Source organism: Tachysurus fulvidraco, chromosome 14 (assembly GCF_022655615.1).
Source record: "Tachysurus fulvidraco isolate hzauxx_2018 chromosome 14, HZAU_PFXX_2.0, whole genome shotgun sequence".
Classification (NCBI taxonomy): Eukaryota; Metazoa; Chordata; class Actinopteri; order Siluriformes; family Bagridae; genus Tachysurus; species Tachysurus fulvidraco.
Genome location: NC_062531.1, coordinates 12,655,473 through 12,678,215, shown reverse-complemented (window position 1 = coordinate 12,678,215; position 22,743 = coordinate 12,655,473). Strand labels below are relative to the sequence as shown.

The following is a 22,743-nucleotide window of genomic DNA, read 5'->3' as shown; positions in this document are numbered from 1 at the left end:
AAATTGTGTACATTAGGTCCTAAAATAAAAAAATCCACATTATTGCTTTATTTGATGAAACAACCCTGCACTTTTTGTTCATATCTTACAAACAAAAACAGCTCAACTCTCTCTCTACAAAGAAGAAATAAACATAAGCCTTACATAACATCACCAAGCACTATTTGATTAAATATTTATGCAATTCTTATAAATGGGGGGCACAATGGATTTATGGTTAGCACGATAGCCTCACACCTTCAGATTCATCTCCAAAGTAGGAGGTTTCATTTCCACCTCTGCCATGTATCTGTGGAGTTTGCATGCTCTCCCTGTGCCTTGCGGTTTCTAACAAATGCTCTAGTTTCCTTCCCCAACCCAAAGACACGCATTGGTTGATTGCATCTCGAATACAACCTCCACAAAAACATTACCCCAAGCTCAGGATGAATCCAGTGAGCCTAGAGCTGCTAAACTGCAACACAACCTGCTGTGCCGCTGTACCATGGTAGCATGATCTTTAATTATTCATCTATTTCATATAGGCTTACTACTCAGTGTCCCTAAAATAACCCCCTTATAAAACTCGTATAATCTATTTTTATCAAATAAAGGTACATTTATTAAGTACTTTTAGCTTTTAGCAAGTGTTCTACTAAGGGTGAAAAGGAGAGTAGATTAAGAAATATATAATGCAAAATAGTGTAGTACAGTATGGTGTACAGTGCCATGATCTGTGTTCTTTTCTTTAGCTGTCCAAAAGAACAGATGCCAAAACAGATTGGTTTTTGGAGATATCCATAAAATTGCTGAATAGATGTGGCCCCGTAGTATGATGCTGCCACCACCTTGCGTTCCCATGGTTATGCTGTTTTGTTTTTTCTAGCCAATATATATTTTAGAACTCATGCCCTTGGTCTTATCAGACCATATGCCTTTTTGCCAGAATACCTTTCTACAGTGAGATCAAGCGGATGCTTTGTAAGTTCTTTTTGCAGACCACGGCTTCAGCAGTTGAATGAACCAAAGAAGTGCTCAAAAAAATCCTATAGAATCATCTGATATTTATTTTAGATTAATCAGAATCAATTAATTCATGATAGGTTTATGATCATTATTTTTAAACTTGAAGTTGGCATGAATTTGTAGATTTTATATTACCTTTGTTATTATTATTCATACCTTTGTTTAGCTGTGTTTGATATGGAACTGTAGGCTTGTTTCCCCATTACCAGACACACACACAGAAGAGCTCATATCAGTAACCATGGCTGCCAGGTTTTAGCAAATTTTACAGACCAACTACCAACCCATGCCAATAAACACACAAAACTAGCCCCAAACAATTCAGCCACTGGATGAGACATATTTTTCTTCTTTTTCTCAGCCTGCGTGTGAGAAACAAAGTCACTCAAGAGCACCCCAATTGTGATGCACGGACATAAACCTTTTTCACTCTCTCCTGATCTTTGCAATAGAAAATGTTGTAAATCACAACACACTATCTACACTGACACTAGATTTAATTCTGATTATGTCCTATACAACATGAAGGCTACAGGTTATTTATAAACTATCCCTATTTTATCTCTGGTATATAAACCTGATCCTGGCAACGGTCAATTTCTATAAAGCAAGAATGGGACGGTGTGATTGGTGCCCTAATGGGTGTCTATTAATTAGTGCATACTGCAGTTCTTATTTTGACCACTAGGTTCAATAGTGAGTCATATAATAATAATAATAATAATAATAATAATAATAATAATAATAATAATAATAATAATAATAATAATAATGAAAAACTCTCTTATAGCAACATGTATTAAATTAATTCTACTGAATTTAAAATGTTAATTATCATTTACTGAGTGGCTTATATATTTGCTGTAGTTCTGCTATACTCGTCCTACTGTACATACAGTATGAGCCAGCACTGATTGTCAAAAATAGCTTACACTGACACTTAATATAACTGACATAAGGCTGTGCAGATAAACAGGCAATTTACCAACTAACAGGCCACTTTTAACACTGGTGCTAAAACAACACACAATATCCATAATGTGTATAATGTGCACTATAGCTTTAAATATAAATAATAATGGCTGTACTAATGATAAACCCTTGACATCTACCATAACTTAAAAATGTGCCTGTGTTTATGTCTGCATGTATATAAAACAGATTATCAGTAATGAGACGTCAGGTGGAGCACTAGGCAGATAGTTAGCGTGAGAGGGGTGACTTGTCAGACCTAAGGACCTGCAGCTCCTCTTCAGAGTTCTCCAATTCATCCTTCAGTCTTCTCCATCTCAGCAAAGCCTTCAGCTGCTTCTGCTCCTCATTCTCAGTGCTGCCTATTTGCGACTGTGTTTATGTATGTGTGAGAAAGTAATAAAAATAATGAGATTTTTGTCACACAGGCAAAACTGAAATTAATTTTAAAGCTACACTATTGCTTTAAAGTCACTCAATTGACACACACAGACATATATATATATATATATATATATATATATATATATATATATATATATATATATATATATATATATATATATAATATAAAATAGAAGCAGAAGCTATGAAAAGAGTATAAGGCAAGTCAATCTGCTACACATATTGTAAATCTGTGCAGTTGTCAGTAGCTACTTTGCTGAGTGTTCTATATAGAAATGTTCTATATATTTGATGGCATACGTTTATTTATTTTGAGCAAACAACTGTGTCAAAATTAACAGTAACTGTTTGGATCAAAAAGTGACATTTTTCAGCACGATCTCTAGGCTGAGTAATGAACAGTGTCTAGGAAGCAGAAAATCAGAGAGAAACTGCAATTAATCTTGACTGACTTGCAAACCCTGCTGTCTTTGTGTGCACTTCTGCTGCAACACATACTGAATATATCAGAACAGAACTGAAATTGTGAAGCTACCAGATAAGATGAAAGCCAATAAAAGCAGAGCAATGCAGAACATGCTGTTGATTCTGCAGTGGTTCACATACCTGCTGGATTTGGGCCCAGAACACGTCTTCTAGGTATGTAGCAAAACCTTCGCTGATCCACTCCTCTGTCCAGTCCCGTGCCCCGATGGCCAAACCAAACCAGGAGTGAGCAATCTCATGGCACAGCCTTGTCCCACACAGGATTCTGTTACCCGCTAACACACTCTGTGACAGGAAGATGATATGCGGGCTGAAAAATACATAGACACAGATAAACCGGATTAGCTTCAACAGTGATTTGTGGTCAAAAAGCTTTTATGGTTTGGGGCACCATCAGCAGTCAGGTATGATGTCATATGGAAAATTAATTCATGACAAAAACACAAAAGGTCTAGGACAGAAATTCAAGTGTAACAAAATGGCTTCACAGTTAAAGATGTTTATGCCAAGATAAGAGCTCTAGTATTTAATTAGGTAACATACAAAAACACTAGAATGATTTGATTTACTCCTAAAATCTACAGTGTCAAAAAGAGTCTATAAGATAGGTGATGGTGTTAGCATTTTAGCCTTGACCTGTGGTTTTTTTTGTTTTCCCCACTTGGGTATTTACCTGCTTGATAGCCAAGTTATAACCTGAAATTCGACTTGTACTTTTGTTCAATATACTATATTTATATATACTATACTATATATATATTATATTATAAAATTTGTATTTGTAATGAGTTCTCATGAGTTTTTCAGCTGACTGTCATAACTAGTAAAAACTAGATAGTACTGTTAACTAACTAGGATAGCTAGTTGCACAGGAGATTTCCATACATTTCTATGAATTCATCTAAAGTATAAGTGTTCAAACACTGGGGTAAAGGAATTGCAAGTTGGGGTGGAAAAACTACCAAAAATAACATTTTGCACAGGAGCTTCAAATTAACAGTGAAATGTAAATGTTCCTACAAATATCTAATCAAATGAGAAGTGAGGTTTATAGGTGAAAGTGTGAATATTTCTGATCAAAAGCATTACCCATACCTGCCCCTCTTTTCATTTTAAGCTTTGTCATCAACTGTTCAGGAAGCATGACATGATCATTTGATCACAGTAAAATTATAACTGCTTAGGCTCTTTCGCAAAGTCTGCTTTGTATTACTCTGAACAGACCGGAGTGAGATGGAGCTGAGTGAAGGGTCAAATGGGAGTGTCTATAAAAAGATGAACATGAGGCCCATGTAAACACAGACAAGCTTTCTGGCCCGGAGAGCAGTCTTCCAAAACGGGTTTTCTCAGCTACATAATACATTTGTGTTGATACCAAAGCTTAAACACTTTTATATCATGCTAATGTTTTCCATTTATACAACTGAGAAGGAAAAAAGTTACTATTGCATCTTTAAAGCTTTTACCCTGAATATTGGAAGTGATTTGTTGATCAAGTCCCAACATCAACTCAGATCTAGTTTTGGCAGGTTTACACACCACGGCCACCCCAAACCCACATCAAAGCGCTGGATTTTTTTCTCCCCGATCAGCGTATCATTAAGGAGGAGAAACAGAGTTCAAAAGATGCCTGTGGATTTTGGAAAAGCCTTCTGGACCGCACCCTCTTTCTTCTTCCTTCTGCATGTGCTAATGTAGTTAAATTAAAGGACGTACTTACTGAAACACTGCTGAGGCTGGTCAATAGTTTAACCTCAAATATGACTTGGTAAGAGACGGGCAAATAAAATGATGTCAAAAACTCAAAACAAATAGCTAGGCATGAAAACCTCCACAGCTGACCGATAAGGATCAGAAGTCTGGTATATCAGGTGTTTATATAAGCTTAAAGTCAGGTATCTGGTCATAAAAAATTAACATGCTTCTGTTTGCTATCTCTGCATATTACTACGGGTGACCTTTTTTCCGCAGGGCCTCTAGTGTGTGCACCATACAATCAAAACCCTGCTCCAAATGTCACTCTGGCGAACAAGAGAACCAACACCCGCTTCTTTTGTGTCCTCGGGTCTTGGCTTGCCCACATTATAGTTTTTAAATGTAACACACGGTCAGTGGATACAATAGTGCTTCTATTCAAAATCACCAGTGCTTTATTATTTAGACTGGTAAAAAACCCCAAGTGCTTTCCACACTCCCTCTTTTTAGTTTCAGAATATATTCATATAGCGTTGGACCCAAGGGATTTCATTCCGCTCCACTGCACACAAAGGCTTTGGCGAACTGTAAGATAGCTGCACAAAACACCGAGTTTGACTAACAGCAATATGTGGCACTCGTACCTTCCATTCATGCTGTTATGACTCTTTGTTTATGAGAACAGTTTAAACTTTCCTCAACTTCCTGTAGACTTCACAATTCCAGGACTATTTCAGTCCACTTCCCTTGATGGCCTTGAAGGAACTGCAAAAAAGCAGAAGCTAGCTAAAATCCAATAGAATGCTCTCACCTGGTTTAAGCCATGCAGCTGCTGTGATGACAGCACACAAAAATGTCAACGACTAAGAAAAAAAAAAGTACGGTCAGAATAAAAATTCTAATAACAGGTACTCATGTCTGTAAGAGAAATCCTCACTGATTCATAAACGCTCTGAAGTGGATCAGGCCTATAATTTAACGTAGCACCTCTAATCAAAAGCAAGACTGATATTTTTCTTCTACAGTGTACGCGACATGAGCCGGCTGCAGAAAACCTGTTCTGATTACACGTAAGGAACATTTCCAGTCTCAGGAACAGCAGGCATCATGCACTCTTTCTTCTTCAGAGGCAAATCAGTTTCAGATTTATGCTCCAATCAATAAAGCACATGTTTCCATCAACAAATAAATGGTTAGTGAATTTAAAATCTACACTGTGTGTCGTGCACACAGAACCTTGCGCATATTAAAATTTTCTTGTGAAGATAAACAATAAAGACAGTGATGTTTATTCTGTGCATGGTGGTTGTCCCTTGCACTGCGAACTGGATACAGTCAAAGTCAGGATTGCAAATGGGCTTCGAATGACTGGACAAGTTGTTAAACGTTTCTTTATATATAATGACAACCGTAGTGAAAAACATATTCGGGTAGACAACAGGGGAATGTTACAGCTTCGTTCATGATGCATAAATTATATCTGCAGAAAGAAGAGTCAGGGACTGAAAGTCGGTTTGTGTTGGTGTTGCTATTGCCTTTTTACATAAAGGTTAGAATCTGCTGATTATGGGAATAAAGCACAAGTCTAAAAATGCCCCCACACACACACACAAATTCATAAAATACATTTAGCTTGACAGGAAAAAGGAATAATCTTATTTGATCCAGATACAGAAAAACATCACTATTTTTAGTAGAAGATTGACCGCATGTAAAGCCAAATGCCTCCCATTTCAAATCTGAGAAACATCGACCTCATACTTACCTCAAACCAACAGAAAGCTGGTGCACAAACACAGGGCTGTCACGAATGGGTGGAAATCTGGAAAGAACAAATCATGTCTCGTCTAAAATTAAGACCAGAGGTTTTATTTGTGCCCTTTGTGCATTAAAAGTATTTCCCAACAGTTGAATAAGATGGCTTTTGTTGTCGGAGCCAACAAATTTTCCACACGAGAAGACGGCCATGCTAACTGACAGCATGCTAATATCCAAACAGCAGACAAACATCAGTTCATACGTATGTAATGACAAAAAAGCTGTGTATTAAGTAGCCTAAGGAACATGCTGTGTTGATGCCAAATTACATGTACTTAAGATTATTGCTATAAAAATGGATTATGGTCATGGCTCTCTGAGCTTTAAATATAAAGGGTTAATCATCACTACATGTGTGCACAAATATGGAAAATAAGTCAAGTACCTGTGAGATCTGGAAGAGGGGCTTATTGGCATAGAACTCATTCTTTATTAGTCTCAAGTTATCAACAAAAAAGGGCTTCAGGCAAATACAAGCTGTCAAATACAAGTTCTTTCAGAAATCAAATAGAGACACAGAACATGAATAACCTCACGCCAGCACATGCTTAAGAGCACACCTGCAGTGACACAGAGAAACATGCATGCACTCTAACACACTTTCCTTCCTGTCAGATGATCAACACATTAACAGAAAACAACAACATCCTAAGACATTCAAATATTTTAATGAAATGTTTGATCAGCACTGCTAGTTGTTGGTTATGATGTTCACGTTGCATGGGGAGACAACTAGCACAGTTAAAATGGAGAAAGATACTCAACGATCGTTACATACAATGAAGAATTATCAGACGCTTCTGTTAGCACCTAAACAGAGCAAGAGCTCCTTTATCAATCATTTTATTCCAAGGTGGATTAATATCATTAATTTAAAGTATGTAGACAAATTCTGAAATTAAAGTTTTTGGTAGATTCCAGAATACACTGCAGCTAAAATGCAGCAATCTACAAGCCAAAAAGTAGTGATGAGGTTTTAGCATAAAAGCTCAAGACAAAATGACAATTAATGATTATTTTTAAAGACGTTTTAACTAAACTCAGTTTCATGACAAAATAAAATGCTAGACATTCTCAGAATCTGATTTCATTTCCTATTAAAACCACCTTTATAATATTGAGCCCACCTATCTAATATAGTTCCTCTTGTGCCTCCAAAACAGTGCTGTCACAACTAGGCATTGACTCCACAAGACCTCTTAAGGTGTGCTGTTGCTACTGGCATAAGCAGATCCTTTAAGTCCTGTAAGTTGTGAGGTGGTGCCTTCACGTATCAGACTAGTTTTTGGAGGCGGAGTACACCTTGTGCTCTTCATCATGTTCCTCATACCATTTCTGAAAATTGTTTGCAGTGTGGCAAGGAGCATTATCCTGCTATAAGAGGCCACTTCCATTAGGATATACTGCTGCCATAAAAGGGTCAACTTGATGTGCAAATACAGGTGCATCTCAATAAATTAGAATGTCGTGGAAAAGTTCATTTATTTCAGTAATTCAACTCGAATAGTGAAACTCATGTATTATATAAACTCACTACACACAGACTGGAGTAGATTAAGTCTTTGGTTATTTTAATTCAATCACATTTAACAAAAACCCATTAATTCAATCTCAAAATTAGAATATTTCATAAGACCAATAAAAAAAAAAACATTTTTAGTAAATTGCTGTCCTTCTGGAAAGTATGTTCATTTACTGTACATGTACTCAATACTTGGTATTGGCTCCTTTTTCTTTAATTACTGCCTCAGATTCATGGTGTTTGTGGCCACTCAAGCACAATAACACTATGGTCATTTAACCAACTTTTGGTGCTTTTGGCAGTCTGGGCAGGTGCCAAATCCTGCAGAAAAATAAAATCAGCATCTTTAAAAAGCTGGTCAGCAGAAGGAAGCATGAAGTGCTCTGAAATTTCTTGGTAAACAGGTGCAGTGACTTTGGTTTTCAAAAAACACAGTGGACCAACACCAGCAGATGACATTGCACCCCAAATCATCGCAGACGGTGGAAACGTAACACTGGACTTCAAGCAACTTGGGCTATGATCTTCTCCACCCAACAGCCATCCAGACTCTGGGACCTTTTTTCCCAAATGAAATACAAAACTTGCTCTCATCTGAAAATAGGACTTTGGACCACTGAGAAACAGTCCAGTTCTTCTTCTCCTTAGCTCAGCTAAGATGCCTCTGATGATGTCGGTGGCTCAGGAGTGGCTTAACAAGAGGAATACAACAACTGTAGCTAAATTCCTTGACACGTCTGTGTGTGGTAGCTCTTGATGCCTTGAGCCTCAGTCCATTCCTTGTAAAGATCAACTCCCAAATTCTTGAATCGATTTTGCTTGAAAAGCTTCTCAAGTGCATCTTTTTCTTCCACACTTTTTCCTTATACTCAACTTTCTGTTAACATACTTGAATACAGCACTCTGTGAACAGCCAGCTTCTTCTGCAATGAATGTTTGTGGCTTACCCTCCTTGTGAAGGGTGTCAGTGATTGTCTTCTGGACAACTGTCAGATTAGCAGACTTCGCCATGATTGTGTAGCCTAGTGAACCAAATTGAGAGACCATTTTGATGGCTCAGGAAACCTTTGCAGGTGTTTTGGTTTGATTAGCTGACTGGCATGTTACCAAATTCAAATTGTTTGAGAATTGGTGGGTTTTTGTTCAATGTGAGCCAAAATCATCACAATTAAAAGAACCAACAACTTAAACTACTTTAGTCTGTGTGTACTGAATTTATATAATACATAAGTTTCACTATTACTGAAATAAATGAACTTTTCCACAAAATTTTTATTTATTGATATGCACATGTATATTGAGGTAGGTAAAACAATTCAAATAACATCCACATAAATCCCAGGAGCCAAAACATTTCCCAACAAAACATTACTTAGAGCATCACACTTCCTCTGCACTGTTGGTGAATACAATCCACTGCATACCGGGAACACCTCACAATGCTCTGAGATGCTCTGTCCCAGTTGTCTAACATCACAAGTTTTCCTTTATCAAAGTCACTCAGATCCTTAGACTTGGCCATTTTCCTTGTTTCCAAGGCATCAACTTGGAAAACTGACTGTTCACTTGATGCCTAATATATCCCATCCCTCGGCAACTGTAATGAAACAATCAATGTTATTCACTTCACCCGTCAGGAGTTTTAAGGTTGTAGCTGATTCATTTCTATAGAAAAGGTCCTGGAATTTCTGTGTGTGTGTGTCTGCTCTCCAAAGCACTCTGATCTACAGGATGTTCTGTTTACAACAAGCGTTCTTGGCCTTTTTGCACATTTAGCTGGCCACACACTTTAGGCTGCAGTTTGAAGGCTGCAGTTTAATCAGTACTCTGCAAAACAAATTTTTGAACACAAAAAACCCACCAAAAAAGGTTTATAGCATTGCATTTATAAGCTATTAGAGAAGTGATTTAAAAGAGTGGCAAGTAAACACTTGGTTGTCATTTAAACACCTACTTAAAAGTAAGCATTTTGCATTGAGATAAACTTTTGTTTAGTTTGGAACTAGATCCTTTTTTTTTTTTTAAATTAAATGTTCCAAATTTATAATAAGTGTGCGCCTGTGTTGCAGCTATCAGCATTAGCTCATGACTATAGACTTTAGGAGAAGGATAAAGTTGCCTCAAACAAAATTTTGTTAAGAGGCTACTATTCTTGATTTATGCTACTATATAATACTTTTCAACAACCTTGCAAGTAGCACTTGAGGGCCGATAACGTATTCATCCATAATGCTGTCAAGCAGCTTGTTTGGAGTGGTGTTAAATGTACATTTGTTCAACTGTGTTCAATACAGCAGGTGTGTTTGCCAGGTTTTAGTCCAACTACATCCAAAAACCACACAGAAGACCTGAAACTACAGTAGCACAAAATAATTCAGGCATTAGAAACGAGAGACACATTTTTCTTCTTTTTCTTTGCCTTTATGTGTTTCTATGAAGCACATATATTTCTGGGGCAAAAACTCCCATGCTTTTCCCCGATCTTTGCAATACATCTTATAATAAAATATTCTGTACATCCAAGTGTAAATTACACCGTTATCTGTGGAAATGTATTAGATTTAAATTCTTTTTTTTTTTTACTTGAAAACAAAGTCATGATGGATGGGCAACCTGTTTTTGCTCATCCTCTGAGGAAAATGATCATAGAGCTAGCATGGGGCAGCGTGATAACTTCACCAATGGACCTCCATTTGTTTCAGTTCCTGTTTTTGTGGTAAAAAAATCTATGGTGATACATGTTCCATGATTGTGTCCATCTTGAATGGCCAGCAAATCAAAAGGGCATTAGATTCCATTGGTCAAAAAGTAATTGTGATCCAATCACATAAGTTTAAGCTTGTTATGTGACACTATCCTACAGTAGGACTGTCCTAAGGCTATAACTTGTTCTGTTCAATAAACACATACAACATTATTTAACTCTCTACTGTACAACTATCTTTACACACATACACATACACACAATTACTTGCCTTGTTTCAGTAACTGACCTAACCGAACATATATTTGACTATAGTCATGACTTCACAAATCTATTTGCCCCCATTTTGTAACATGCCTGAAGGGACGTCTGAAGCGATCCCTTTAAGGCCCACCCCTTTTCTTTTGGCAAGGGTTCCCATGTGCAGGTATGCATGAGAATGCCTCCTGAAGACAAGTTTTCTTTCACTACTCGACTTGACTGTACACTTGCTACTCAGCAGTGTCTTTTACAAAAGCAGGTCTTTGAAAAAGAGTGTTTATATTGTGAGACCTCTCTCACACCTTCCCTTTGAACTTTTCATGGGCTACCTCGCATATTTCAAGGTTAACTATGAGGCATAAGAGTGAGACCATCACTCAGGAATGCCAAAGGACTGTATTCATAAAAAGTGGAAATGCCTTCCTCTGTCAGCTTTAATAATGTTTAGAAAAGGGGTTAGTCCTCCACAGCCCCACTTAACAAAAATCAAGTTAGACAGTTTTGTTAATCCATACAGTACATCACATTTAATTTGATATCAGTAATTATAATTGGACCCAAGTCGTGCAATTGGGTGGTAGATCATTTGCAGAGGCTACGCAATGGCTTTATACTCACACCTGGTACTGTGAAGTCTATGGCTTAAGTAATCTGCTACCATTCCCACTACCTTAAATCAGCCCCTCAGCCAAAATAAACTCAGCTTGATTCAGACCCTAGTAGTACATAAAGAACAACTTATAGTCCAATTTGGTGCTCCAGACAGAGATCCAGTCTGAAATATTGATGGCCATCATCTTAAACAGCACACAGTTTGAGGTCTGCAAAGCCAGGATTCCAGTGAAAGACTAATGATCTGCTAGTGAAATGCTGCCAATACAAAGTCTACAATGCAATTAACCTCGCAGCTGTCTGGCTACCCAGTCATTTCTCTGTTTGCAAACAATCTGAACACTTTTCCTTGTGAGATTGTGCGTCTCGTTTTTTTTTCTTTCAGGCTTTGATCCTGAAACCACAAGAAAAAATGGTCAGTCAAAATCCCTAGCAATAATATCCGCTATCTGTCTGCAGTGTGGATTTAAGGAATCTCTGAGCTTGAACTTCAGTTATGTGTCTCAGCGGAGGTCTAAGGAGGAAGGGCAGTTCTTTTGGCCTTGTGAAATCAGATTAAGTGGAACGACAGGCCTTCTCCGGGTGTCATGGAATGAAAGAGTGTAAACAGAAAGTGAATATGAGCACAAGCTTTGAATGGCCTCATCCATTTTGTATGTTTTTCGCAGTGGAATTTCCAGTGGCTTCTTACCTGTGCACATCCCCAGTATGTGAGAAATAACAGCTTGAGCAATTTGCTAGCATTTCCATTACCTCAATTCAGCTAAAGTAAACCCTCAGTACCAATCAGTTGGACGTTTTTCCTTTTATTGCATTCACAGTATCAAAAGAAGACCTCAGATTTATTTCAAAGTTATAAGAAAGAGTTAAAGGTCTGTAGATAGTTTCTCAGCTTTGATAAGTGGCTATATATGGCCTCAGTTCAGGCCAGACTCTTCAGGAGACAAGAGACACAGTGCCTGAATGTTGATGATAACAAGGCAAGAATGTACCCATTAATAACAGTGGGCATTGTACATTAAACCATGCTATCTTCATTAAAAGGAAGCTTCTGTACACAACAGTAAGCCCAAAAATGAGCTTGGAAAAAATTAAGAGTAGGAAAGAGAAATCACGACAGAGAGGGAAAGAAAAACAAGAAGCTGAATGTCCTGCCTTTGCCTTGCCTATGCCTATAAAACAGTCCTCTGAAACACACCAACTTTATACCAGGTGCAGGTCTGCTCAGCATTCTTTCATTTGCTGGGGTTTGTGAGTACACATGGTGGCTGGAATGTAAAGGGGGGAGCAAAAAATTCCCCCACTAAAGACTTTCAGAGAAAAACGCCTCATCCCTGACAATTTGATTAACAGCTGTCTTTCGTGCCAAAGTCCCTTTGCTATAAAAGACTCGGTTTCTGTCGCACACTTCTTAGGTTACTCAGCAATCATAGAGGAGTGGAGAATAGAAAGAAAGGAGCCTCAGAGAAAGTGTGTGTGTGTGTGTGTGTGTGAGAGAGAGAGAGACAGAGAGAGAGAAACAGAGAGAGGGAGAGAGAGAGAGAGAGAGAGAGAGAGAGAGAGAGAGAGATTGAAAGAAAGAATGAGAACACTATTTAAATGGTGTTATCTCAGCCTCCCTTTAGGCCTGGCTGGTCCAGCACATTCCAAAAGCTTCACGTCCATCGCCCACATTATACTCTGCACCCCTGGGACTCAACTCTCCTTCCCCCATATGGTCATTTTAAGAGTGCTTGATCAGCTCAAGTGAGCAAACATACGGGTCCAAAGCCTAGGGCTGAACTCATCCTAGAAATAATGCCAAGCTTCTTCAAAGAGATGCAGACAGGTCACGAACAAGGTATTACATGGAATTATAAGCTTCCATGTTTTCCAAAGTTCTGTGGGGATAATCAGCTGAAAAAAGAAGGCCTACAAAAGGTATAATCTAAGATAGCAGACACAAAGTTATCTAGTTCCAGCTGCCACTAGTAACATGGGTGGACTTACTAGAGATGTGACAGATGAAAAGTAAAGCCAACATATGGAGTCTTATTAAAGGGCTATAATGACTTGCCAATCCAACCTCAGTTTGCCTTTAGCAGATTCTACATGTAGCTGGAACTAAACTGGAGGAATAAACTCCATTCTTACGAAAGATATTTCTTCCGTGGGTGTCCTGATGATTGGTTGAGTGTGCTCACCAACCTATTGGTTCAAAATCACATAAAATTGTTCGTCTGGGTTTACATTTGCCAAACTTGAGGCCCATTACATAATATTTACATCATTCTCATGCTCAACATTCAGTGAGCCCTTGTATCTTGTACTTTGCCCATCAAAGTAGAATTGTTTCAGTAGAAATGTGGTCAGTTTTAATGTGGTATTTTTTATACTTTTGTAAACTACATGCTGCTAGATCAGCCAAACTATCATCCGTCCTTATCCTCCTTGACCTTTCAGCAGCATTTGATATGGTCAACCACAAGACTCCCTTGTGCACCCTCAGGAGTCTTGGGATTTGCGGATCAGCTTGGGAATGGTTCGCTTCCTACCTGGAAGGACGCTCATATCAGGTAACATGGAGGGGAGTGACATCTGCTCCACGCAGACTCTCCACTGGTGTCCCACAGGGCTCAGTACTTGGTCCTCTTCTTTTCTCCCTGTATACTCACTCTCTTGGTGAAGGTATTTCCTCACATGCGTTCTCTTACCACTGCTATGCTGATGATACACAACTTATCTTCTCTTTCCAACACTCAGATACCACAGCTTCTGATCAGATCTCAGCATTTCTGGCAGAAATTTCATCATGTATGACTGCTCTTCAGTTAAAGCTCAATCCTAGCAAAACTGAACTGCTGTTCATCCCAGGTGATTCATCCCCAGGTCATGATCTTGCTATATCCTTGCACAATGATCTGATCTCCCCCTCAGTCACAGCTCGTAACCTTCGGGTAACCATGGACAATCAACTGTCCTTTTCCTCTCATGTTATTAATGTGACTCGCTCATGTGGGTATGTTCTCTACAACATTAGAAGGATTCTGCCATTTTTGTCCACACAGGCTGCTCAGGTACTTGTTCAGTCTCTTGTCATTTCTAGACTGGATTACTGCAATGCACTGCTGGCAGGTCTACCTATGAACGCGATCCGTCCTCTGCAAATGATCCAAAATGCAGCTGCAAGGCTTCTTTTCAACCTGCTGCTGCGATCCCTCCACTGGCTTCCAGTAACTGCATGCATCAGATTCAAACACTGATGCTGGCTTACAAAGCCAAAAACGGACCAGTTCCCTTTTACCTCAAAGCCCTTGTCACTGCACCCCGCACTCTCCGATCTACCAGCACTGCTCGACTGGTTCCACCATCTCTCAGGGTAAGAGGCAAGTATACTACAAGACTCTTCTCTGTTCTGGCACCAAGGTGGTGGAATGAACTTCCCCTAGAGGTCCGGACAGCTGAGTCACTGGCTATTTTCAAGTGGCGGTTGAAGACATACTTATTCAGGAAACACTTCAACTAGCACTTCTTTCCTTATCTTTTGCATTTTAAAAATAAATAAACAAACAAATAAATATATAAAAACCCACACACAACCTTTGACACTTTCATTGTAACTTTGAACAAATGTTTTAAATTCATGGTATCTTAAGTATGTAACTTAGTGAACCAGCATTAATGTATTCAATGTTCAATATTTAAGCACTTATGTACGTCGCTCTGGATAAGGGCGTCTGCCAAATGCTGTAAATGTATTGATTTTTCCTTTAAGGGAACAATTGAACAAAATCAAATGCACCAAAGCATGATGTTTTTTTCCTTTACTATGTCACCTGTCTACATATATATTCCTTTTATATTTTATGAGGTAGAAAGGATTGCTATGGAAAAAATAAAGTGACTGAGCTCTTCACTGTCTAGGTGTAGATTATAAGTGATCTCAAATTAGCATATCCAATCAGACACAACATGAATTTTATAAACATTTAAAATGTATATAAGGGTCTGGTGTTAATTTGCCTAACATTGGCAGCTTCATGATAATTAAGCCTACACAAAGGGGTCTGTTTTAAGCAGTTATACAGCTTCAAATTAGTCGTTCCGATGTGTACAAAAACACAAGGGCAAATCATTTGCATTTGCACTCTGTATTTTATGTTTTAAATTGTTGTGCATTGTTTTTCAAATTAGGGTGTCATTCAGACGGATCTATGGTGCTTGACAGCAACTTCATCGTTAAACTAAATGATTGGTATCTATTAATCAAGTGGCACAATAGACAGGTCATTTATGTACCCAAAACTGTAACAGAACCAACAAATAACTTTTCTCCATAATTTGAAATAATCCATCTTTCTTCAACATGCTAGTAGCAATCCACAAAACATGGTGACTATAAAGTAGCACTGAACTAAGTTCATGAATGAAAAATCTATTCTAGTGGCACTGAAATGGAATCCCATCCAGGATTTAATCCTGTCTCGTGGTTCGTAGTGTTCGTAAGGTAGACTCTGGATCCACTACAACCCTGAACCAGGAAAAGTGAGTGAGGGAACAAGTGCAATATATCATCAGTGTGCCAATATATCATCAAAAAGGGTTTAAAGTATTTCCTTGTCTTATTGATAATATGTTTCTCGTTATATCACACAAGGCAACAGTTAGTCAACAGTTAGATAATAATATTTTAAACACTGATGTGCTGGTGCAAAACCCTGGTACAAGCCTACATAACATTTCAGCATTTCATTCTAATTGACTGACTGATTGATTGAATAAATGAATTAATCATTCACTGTAAATCCGGATCTTGTCCTGTACTGGCAGTGGATGGGACTCCGGTCTATCACAGAGCACTGTGCACACGCAAATTTAGAACCAGGGACAATTTAGTCTAGCAAATCTGATCTCAGGCTTGAATTAGGCACCTTGTAGTCTACCTGTTACAAATGGACATAAGCATCTCACTGAGGCATGTTTACCATGGCGGACAAGGATTCTTAATAGGGCTTTAGACATGTAAATACAGCATCCCTCCAAGAGTAAATTCCCTGTAAGCAGTTTCTTGCTAATTAAAATTCTCTTTTAAAGACACTCACTTACATTTAAGGTAACAATCCAGGGATGTCCAGCTTATATACTGTAGTGAAACATGAGACCGAAATACAGCAGGCATCTCACCTAGCCAAGACCTTTACATATATTCTGGGTTCATCTTCTTCCTCTCAGTCTTTCGATAGACAGGTATGACCACACCCTGCCTATAGAAAACAACTTTTTTTTTTTTTTTCTAGCTTCAGAAGACAAGTGAAACGGTAAAGACCTTCTGGTAATTTTTCATGAGGCCATTCAGCAGGTGGGAAACATAAAACACTTGGTGGGTGGCAGGTTTATGAGAGTCTGATCTTAAAGGATGGTTTTACGACTTGTTAATTCTCAGAATACTTCACCTCTTCTGCCATCGAACAAAAGACTTAAAAGGGTCTGAAAACACCAATGTTGAATACTTTTAAGTTCTGAAAGAACTACCATCTTATATAAGGTCAACAACTATAACAGAAACAAAGTAATTGCTTGGTAATTGCCCATGATATGCTATTTATGTTGGATAATGTTTAACAGAAGTGTTTGGTAAGGCTGTGAAAGTGGAAGCATGATATTAGAACATAGGTCAAAATTGTAAATGTGTTATTATAAAAAAGTTATCCTAATAATTATTTCAGCAAGTGTCCACTCAAAAAAGCTACCCAAGTAGCGTGCTAATATTAACTAAATTAATTAGATTAAAAGTAGTATCTTACTAATCATGTGTTCTAAACCGTCCCTTTAAGTGATACCTTTTCCCACAGCATATTACTAACTGATAATGATAATTCATTTTTCATTTTTCAAAAAAAAAAAAGGTATAGAGTTCTGTAGCACCAGACTCCTTTGACACTGTGTGTGAAAACAGGCCTTTTGTTTGTCCAGAATTGAGGAATCCCTATCCGAGAGCAACTGTTGCCCATATTTGCACATCTTAAGCTAAAAATATTCCAACTATGTCCTGCTACTGCATAAAAAAAATATTGTAAGGGACACAATTTAAGTAGATTCAAAAGACCAGGAAAAAGGACAGGCCCTTCCTGTGTGTCAACCAACGCCTGCGTCATGACGTGCTGGAGATGAGGAGATAAACATTCCTCTGAGTGTGTTATTACATCACTCAAGCAGTCTTCTAGAACTGCTCTACGTGACTTTTCAACAATACACACCAGAGCGATTGGCACATGCAACCCAGACGTATTTCCTATGACATCCTTAATCAACACAAGGATAATTCTGCAACAGGAAGAGGTTTGTGATAAGTTTTCTGTGGGCCCTTTTCATCATGATGCTGAGAGAACACAGGGGTTATGGGGGTACAGCATGAAAAAACAGAGTGCATGAAACACACACACTTTTTAATCTTTAGTTTCCTGCCCTCCCCTTTTTCTTATCTCACTAAGGACTATGCCCCCCTGTTTACTGTGTCCCAAATGCTGACTATAAATGAACTAACATGATATAAAAACAGCATCTGGCTTTGCCCCAAGGACTCAAGCCCACATACTTCCCAGTTTTTGGATTAAATAGCTCCTTTCTCTGAAGTAGTTCCAGGAGCTAATGGCTTTTGTTGCTGGAAATAATCTACACATCCTCTCCCACATCCTGGGGGAATGGCATCTCAATGCACCCCTCTCCCACCCCAGGCCGAATTTGTTGACCACTCGACTTCCTCAGATTTGGTTCAACCTGGCTTTTCAAAATAAGACCTGGAGGACTGTACCATTCCCAGAGGAGGTGACCCAACTACTGCTGTGTCTCACACAGTGCAAAAGGAAGGAAGGAGTGACAATCTGTTTCTCTCACTAACAACATTACTGCTGTCATCCAGTGTCTCTTAGTAAAATCCAGGTTATAATAAGCTGTGAGGTGACTAATATAAGATAAATTTCCTCCAGATGTCAACTCAAAGAACTGTGGAGTTTCATGTTTAATCTTGGGTCATGGCAAACTTTGGAAAAGAAAATCAGTGGCAGAATGACCACCCCATAGCTTATATGCCTACTACTAATTAGATTGGGACATTTTCTGCCTGGTAAATGACTGGAACCTGCCGAAGGCAGTGTGTAATGACTTTATTTCCTGTGGAACATGTAATCCTGGCCAGAGCGATGGTGGGAAGCACAAAAACACACCTACGGCCACCCAAGTGCATGTTTACTCGACGTGCAGCTAAACAACCTCCCTTCTAACATTTTTGCTTATTTTTCAGGATATGAGTCATTCCAAATTATAAGTTAAATTTTTAGCCCCATATTTAGATTTCGTTTACTTTATTAAAATATGCAAAGCTTGAGAAAGCATGGTTTCATAATATATTATAAAGGAGGAATACGTTACACTACTGCTCATTTTGTACAATTTGCTCTTTAGAGCAAAAATTATACTAACCATTTTTCACTTATTATAATAAAGCTCTTTAAAAAAAATCTACTAAAACTTTCAGACCACCTCAGATGCTGTGAGTGGTGTACAAAGGTGTTTAACATGCACAACATAGATATTTGTTTTTTGATTTGATGAATACTGAAGCGGATTGGATTTTCAACAACAACAAAAAACCTCCACCAGAAAGACTAAACAAAGTGTGTAAGTGTGTTTGTGAATCACCTAAAATAGTGTCTGGTACGACAAGTTGCATAGTTCACTGACTGCCAAAGGAACTGTGACACAATGCTAGGTGCATTAATGTTCCTTTCAGATCGACATCCCAGCTTACAGTGGAAAATACCAGAAACACAATGCAGAGTAAACATGGAAAGTATGTACAAAAGACAACAAGGATTACCGCTGACTGGGACTGATGTTAGTGATGCTTATCTTTTTAATGCTGTTTGGTTTCACAGGAAACACATGGACCTGGCAATTGCATTGCATTACACATGATGTAGAATGTATAATAAAGCCACCTAATAGACCTACCTGGCCATGCCCAGACTGGAGAACCCTGGAGGAACAATGAGCACATCCAGGCGTGAGAATGGGTGGATGCCTAATACAGAGTGAGCAGCAGCCAAACAGAAAGGCAAAAGAGGCAGTAGTGTGGATTCAGCCTTCTTCAGGTGACAGGATGGTGCAAAAACCCGGTGGGGTATGACCACCTGGGTGATTGAACCTCTGTGTGTGAAACGACATGGATAATCTAAATGGGCGCAAAACTCCTTCTCATCTTCCTCCTTGTAATGTGGGCTTTGATTATCTACTAAATTGGCCTGAGAACCAAAGTTTTTGCTGTAAAACACAAGTGTCAAAGGTTTCAGTACAACAGAAACAAATTCACATCATATGCTAAACAGAGAGGAATAACTCACGGGTCTGATTTTGCACAAGGCTCCTCACTTTTCACCTCTTCATGGTTGTGAGGCAATGATTTGGCTTCCTGCCACTTACCAACAGCTATAGTAAAAGTCGAGGCAGGCATTGGCATAGTAACGTAATAATCCCACTGGAAAAAACCTGATAAAATGAGAGGAAAACTATTATCCAGAAGACATTGGTTGGGGTAGTCGTTTAAGCTGAAACCAGAACTTATTAGAGCTTTTTATTTCACCTTTCTTGTCAGGTACAGGAACAGGCTGATTCTCACCACTCATCAGAACCATATATTCACACGGGGCTTTTACATGGGCTTGCCACGTTGACATTGCAACAGGTGGTTCTTGGCACGGGAAGAGAGCCCTGTTATTGATTGGTGAGCCCATGGTGTAAACACAACACCTAAACATGCGAGAAAGGAAGACAACAACACTATATATTAAAACTTAAAAAAAGATCAATTACATTTATTCGGATCTTACTCACTATTCGAGTGGTTTCCATAGTAACTAGGCAAAAAAAAATCATCATATTAGCACCACATTTTTCTGACTGCAGCTATACAGCTTGAACAACATTAATCACCACAGACTATATGTTTTTTAAGAACGTATGGAGAAAATGTGAACCTAATGTAGTTCTCCTGTTCAATGACAAAAACTCTCCCTATTTAAAACACAGTTTAGAATTATTTGTTATGCAAGCAATTCTTTTTATTAACATACAAGCCTGTACACTGCACACACCAGTCAAGTCAAGTCACAAGCCTTTAATCATGCAACAAATTTAAGCTCTGGCCTAAAACTGGAACCAGTTACAGAAGACTATTAGGTAATAAATTATCTAATGCATATTAATGAACACTGTGATTGTGCTTGATGAATATTAATAAAAGGTGAATAGTATTAGGAAAGAAACAGATCAAATCGCTTTGTCGATGCTACTCCACTGAGTTTTGCATTATATCCCTGTCTCCAGTTTTCCTTCCGACTCCCGCAAACATGGAAGTTGGTGGATTTTGCTAAATGGCTCTATAAAAGAATGAGTGTTGAAAGTGTGTGCTTGGGGTCCATATGATGTGCTGGTCTAAAGATACATGGTAGAGTGAACAGTGAAAATATTAACACACCTAGTAATCAGAACAAACAATGAATCAAACAATGTATTAATAACATAAAACCAATAAGATATACTCAATTCTTTGTACATTCAATTATTATTAAAATGTCTGTTCTTACCTGCCATCCTGGTCCTTGGTCCACCTTACAGAGCCCCCTGAGGGCTTTGTCTTGTACCAGATCCTGAGTGCACAAGGGAAGGCATGAGGGGATTGAACCCCCTTCTTCCTGATTTGAAGGCTCCACTTGTCAATGTGAAAAAGTAAAGGCTCAGCTGGATTGACAGCCTGGGCACAGCTACACTGGAGATACAGATCCTGCTGCTGTCTCCATCTGGCTGAAGGAATAGACATGAGTCTCTGCACTAAACCAAACGAGGAATCCTGAGTAGAGTCCAGAGCCACCTTATCAACTTCTAGAAGGTTCCAGAGTTCAGAAACAGTGCACACATCCACTTCTTCCACTTTGGACACAGACAGGTCACAACAATCTAAAATCAAGGTGAAGTCTTTACTCACATCATCCCATGACGTGTTCCTGGCATCATTTTGGCTTCCTTGTGATAAGATTTCAGGTTCAGGTGAAGGACTTCTAAAGCCTCTGGCATTTTCACCATAAATATATGGAGTGTTTAGATCACCTTTTTGGACTTGGGATACCAAATCTAACTCCACTGTCCTGCTGGGTCCTTTACAAGGCTCGAGGAACAGAACAATACTTCCTCCAATGACCTCTGTCTGAAAGTCAACACTGAGGTCCAGCACATAGTGTCTGACAAGTATATGGTTTGTGTTAGCTCTCAAAGGCAGGTCATCCTTATTGGGCTCCAAATCAACCTGCTGATTAGACTCCATCTTTCAACATACGTATAATTTTTTGTTCAGCATAACATCCCAGTATATGGTATGGTATGATGTAAATAATGTTCGGATACTTATTCCATGGTAACTGGCATTTATATGAATAATCCAGGCCTCAAGTATTGTCCCTCTGAAAATGAAAAATTAAGAGTCATAAACGCAGTAAATGGCCTAATGTATGTAAAGGTTTGCCACAAAGTTTAAAGCACACAATCTTCTGAGTTGACTTTGTATGCTGCAGCATTAAATAGTTTGTGACACTGAAACTAAATGCCCCAAACATGTTCCATCATGACAATGCCATTGCACACAAAGTGAGCCCCATAAAGACATGGCTTGTCAAGGTTAAAGTGGAAGAACACAAGTGGCCTGCACAGAGCCCTAACTTTTGGGATGAACTGGAATACCGACTGTGCACAAAGCGACCTCGCCCGACATCACTGCCCAATCTCACTAATGTACTTGAGACTTAAAGAACTAATTCCTAAAGCCACGCTCCAAAACCGAGTGGATTTCTTTTACAGAATATTATTGGAGATTAATACTAAAGCAACGGGGAACAAACTCAGTGTTAACTCCTATGGGTTTGGAATGGAAACATAGGAGTGTCAGGGTCAGGGGTCCACATACTTTTGGCTATACAGTGTAGTACCGTATTGCTTATGCTTCATGCATTCAAGAGCACTGTAAAGTTCACTGTTAAAAGGAAAAGAGCAAGGAGCAATCTGAATTATTCTCTAATATCTGCTCAGAAAAAAATACTTCTTTGCTTGTTCATCTGTCTGCTAGAATGTCTCAAACTCAATACAGCTTTCTAGCTCCTGTCGAGAGAGTAGGTCCAGTCAACACAGTACCAGTGTATAAACCCTGACAGAGTTGTGGGTCAAATCCCAACCTTCACAT

The 22,743-nt window shown here is 38.7% G+C and overlaps 1 protein-coding gene across 5 annotated transcripts in view; it reads right to left on the bottom strand.

Annotated features, from left to right (window-relative positions):
- The window catches only part of aopep (aminopeptidase O (putative)), a 72,881-nt gene that overhangs the window by 49,413 nt on the left and 725 nt on the right, over window positions 1–22,743 (bottom strand). For 4 of the 5 annotated variants that reach the window (XR_003443895.2, XM_027167578.2, XM_027167579.2 and 1 more), the window contains exons 2-7: window positions 21,101–21,970; window positions 20,098–20,264; window positions 19,859–20,003; window positions 19,470–19,778; window positions 2,989–3,178; window positions 2,237–2,349 (exon numbers count right to left, since the gene is read on the bottom strand). Coding sequence is in view for 4 of the 5 variants with exons in the window: in XM_027167578.2 (XP_027023379.1) it covers window positions 2,237–2,349; window positions 2,989–3,178; window positions 19,470–19,778; window positions 19,859–20,003; window positions 20,098–20,264; window positions 21,101–21,834 (1,658 nt within the window). In the remaining variant the exon portion in view is untranslated. Of the gene's footprint in view, window positions 1–2,236; window positions 2,350–2,988; window positions 3,179–19,469; window positions 19,779–19,858; window positions 20,004–20,095; window positions 20,265–21,100; window positions 21,971–22,743 lie in introns of those variants that run through there. The other variant, XM_027167583.2, reaches the window with a different exon arrangement.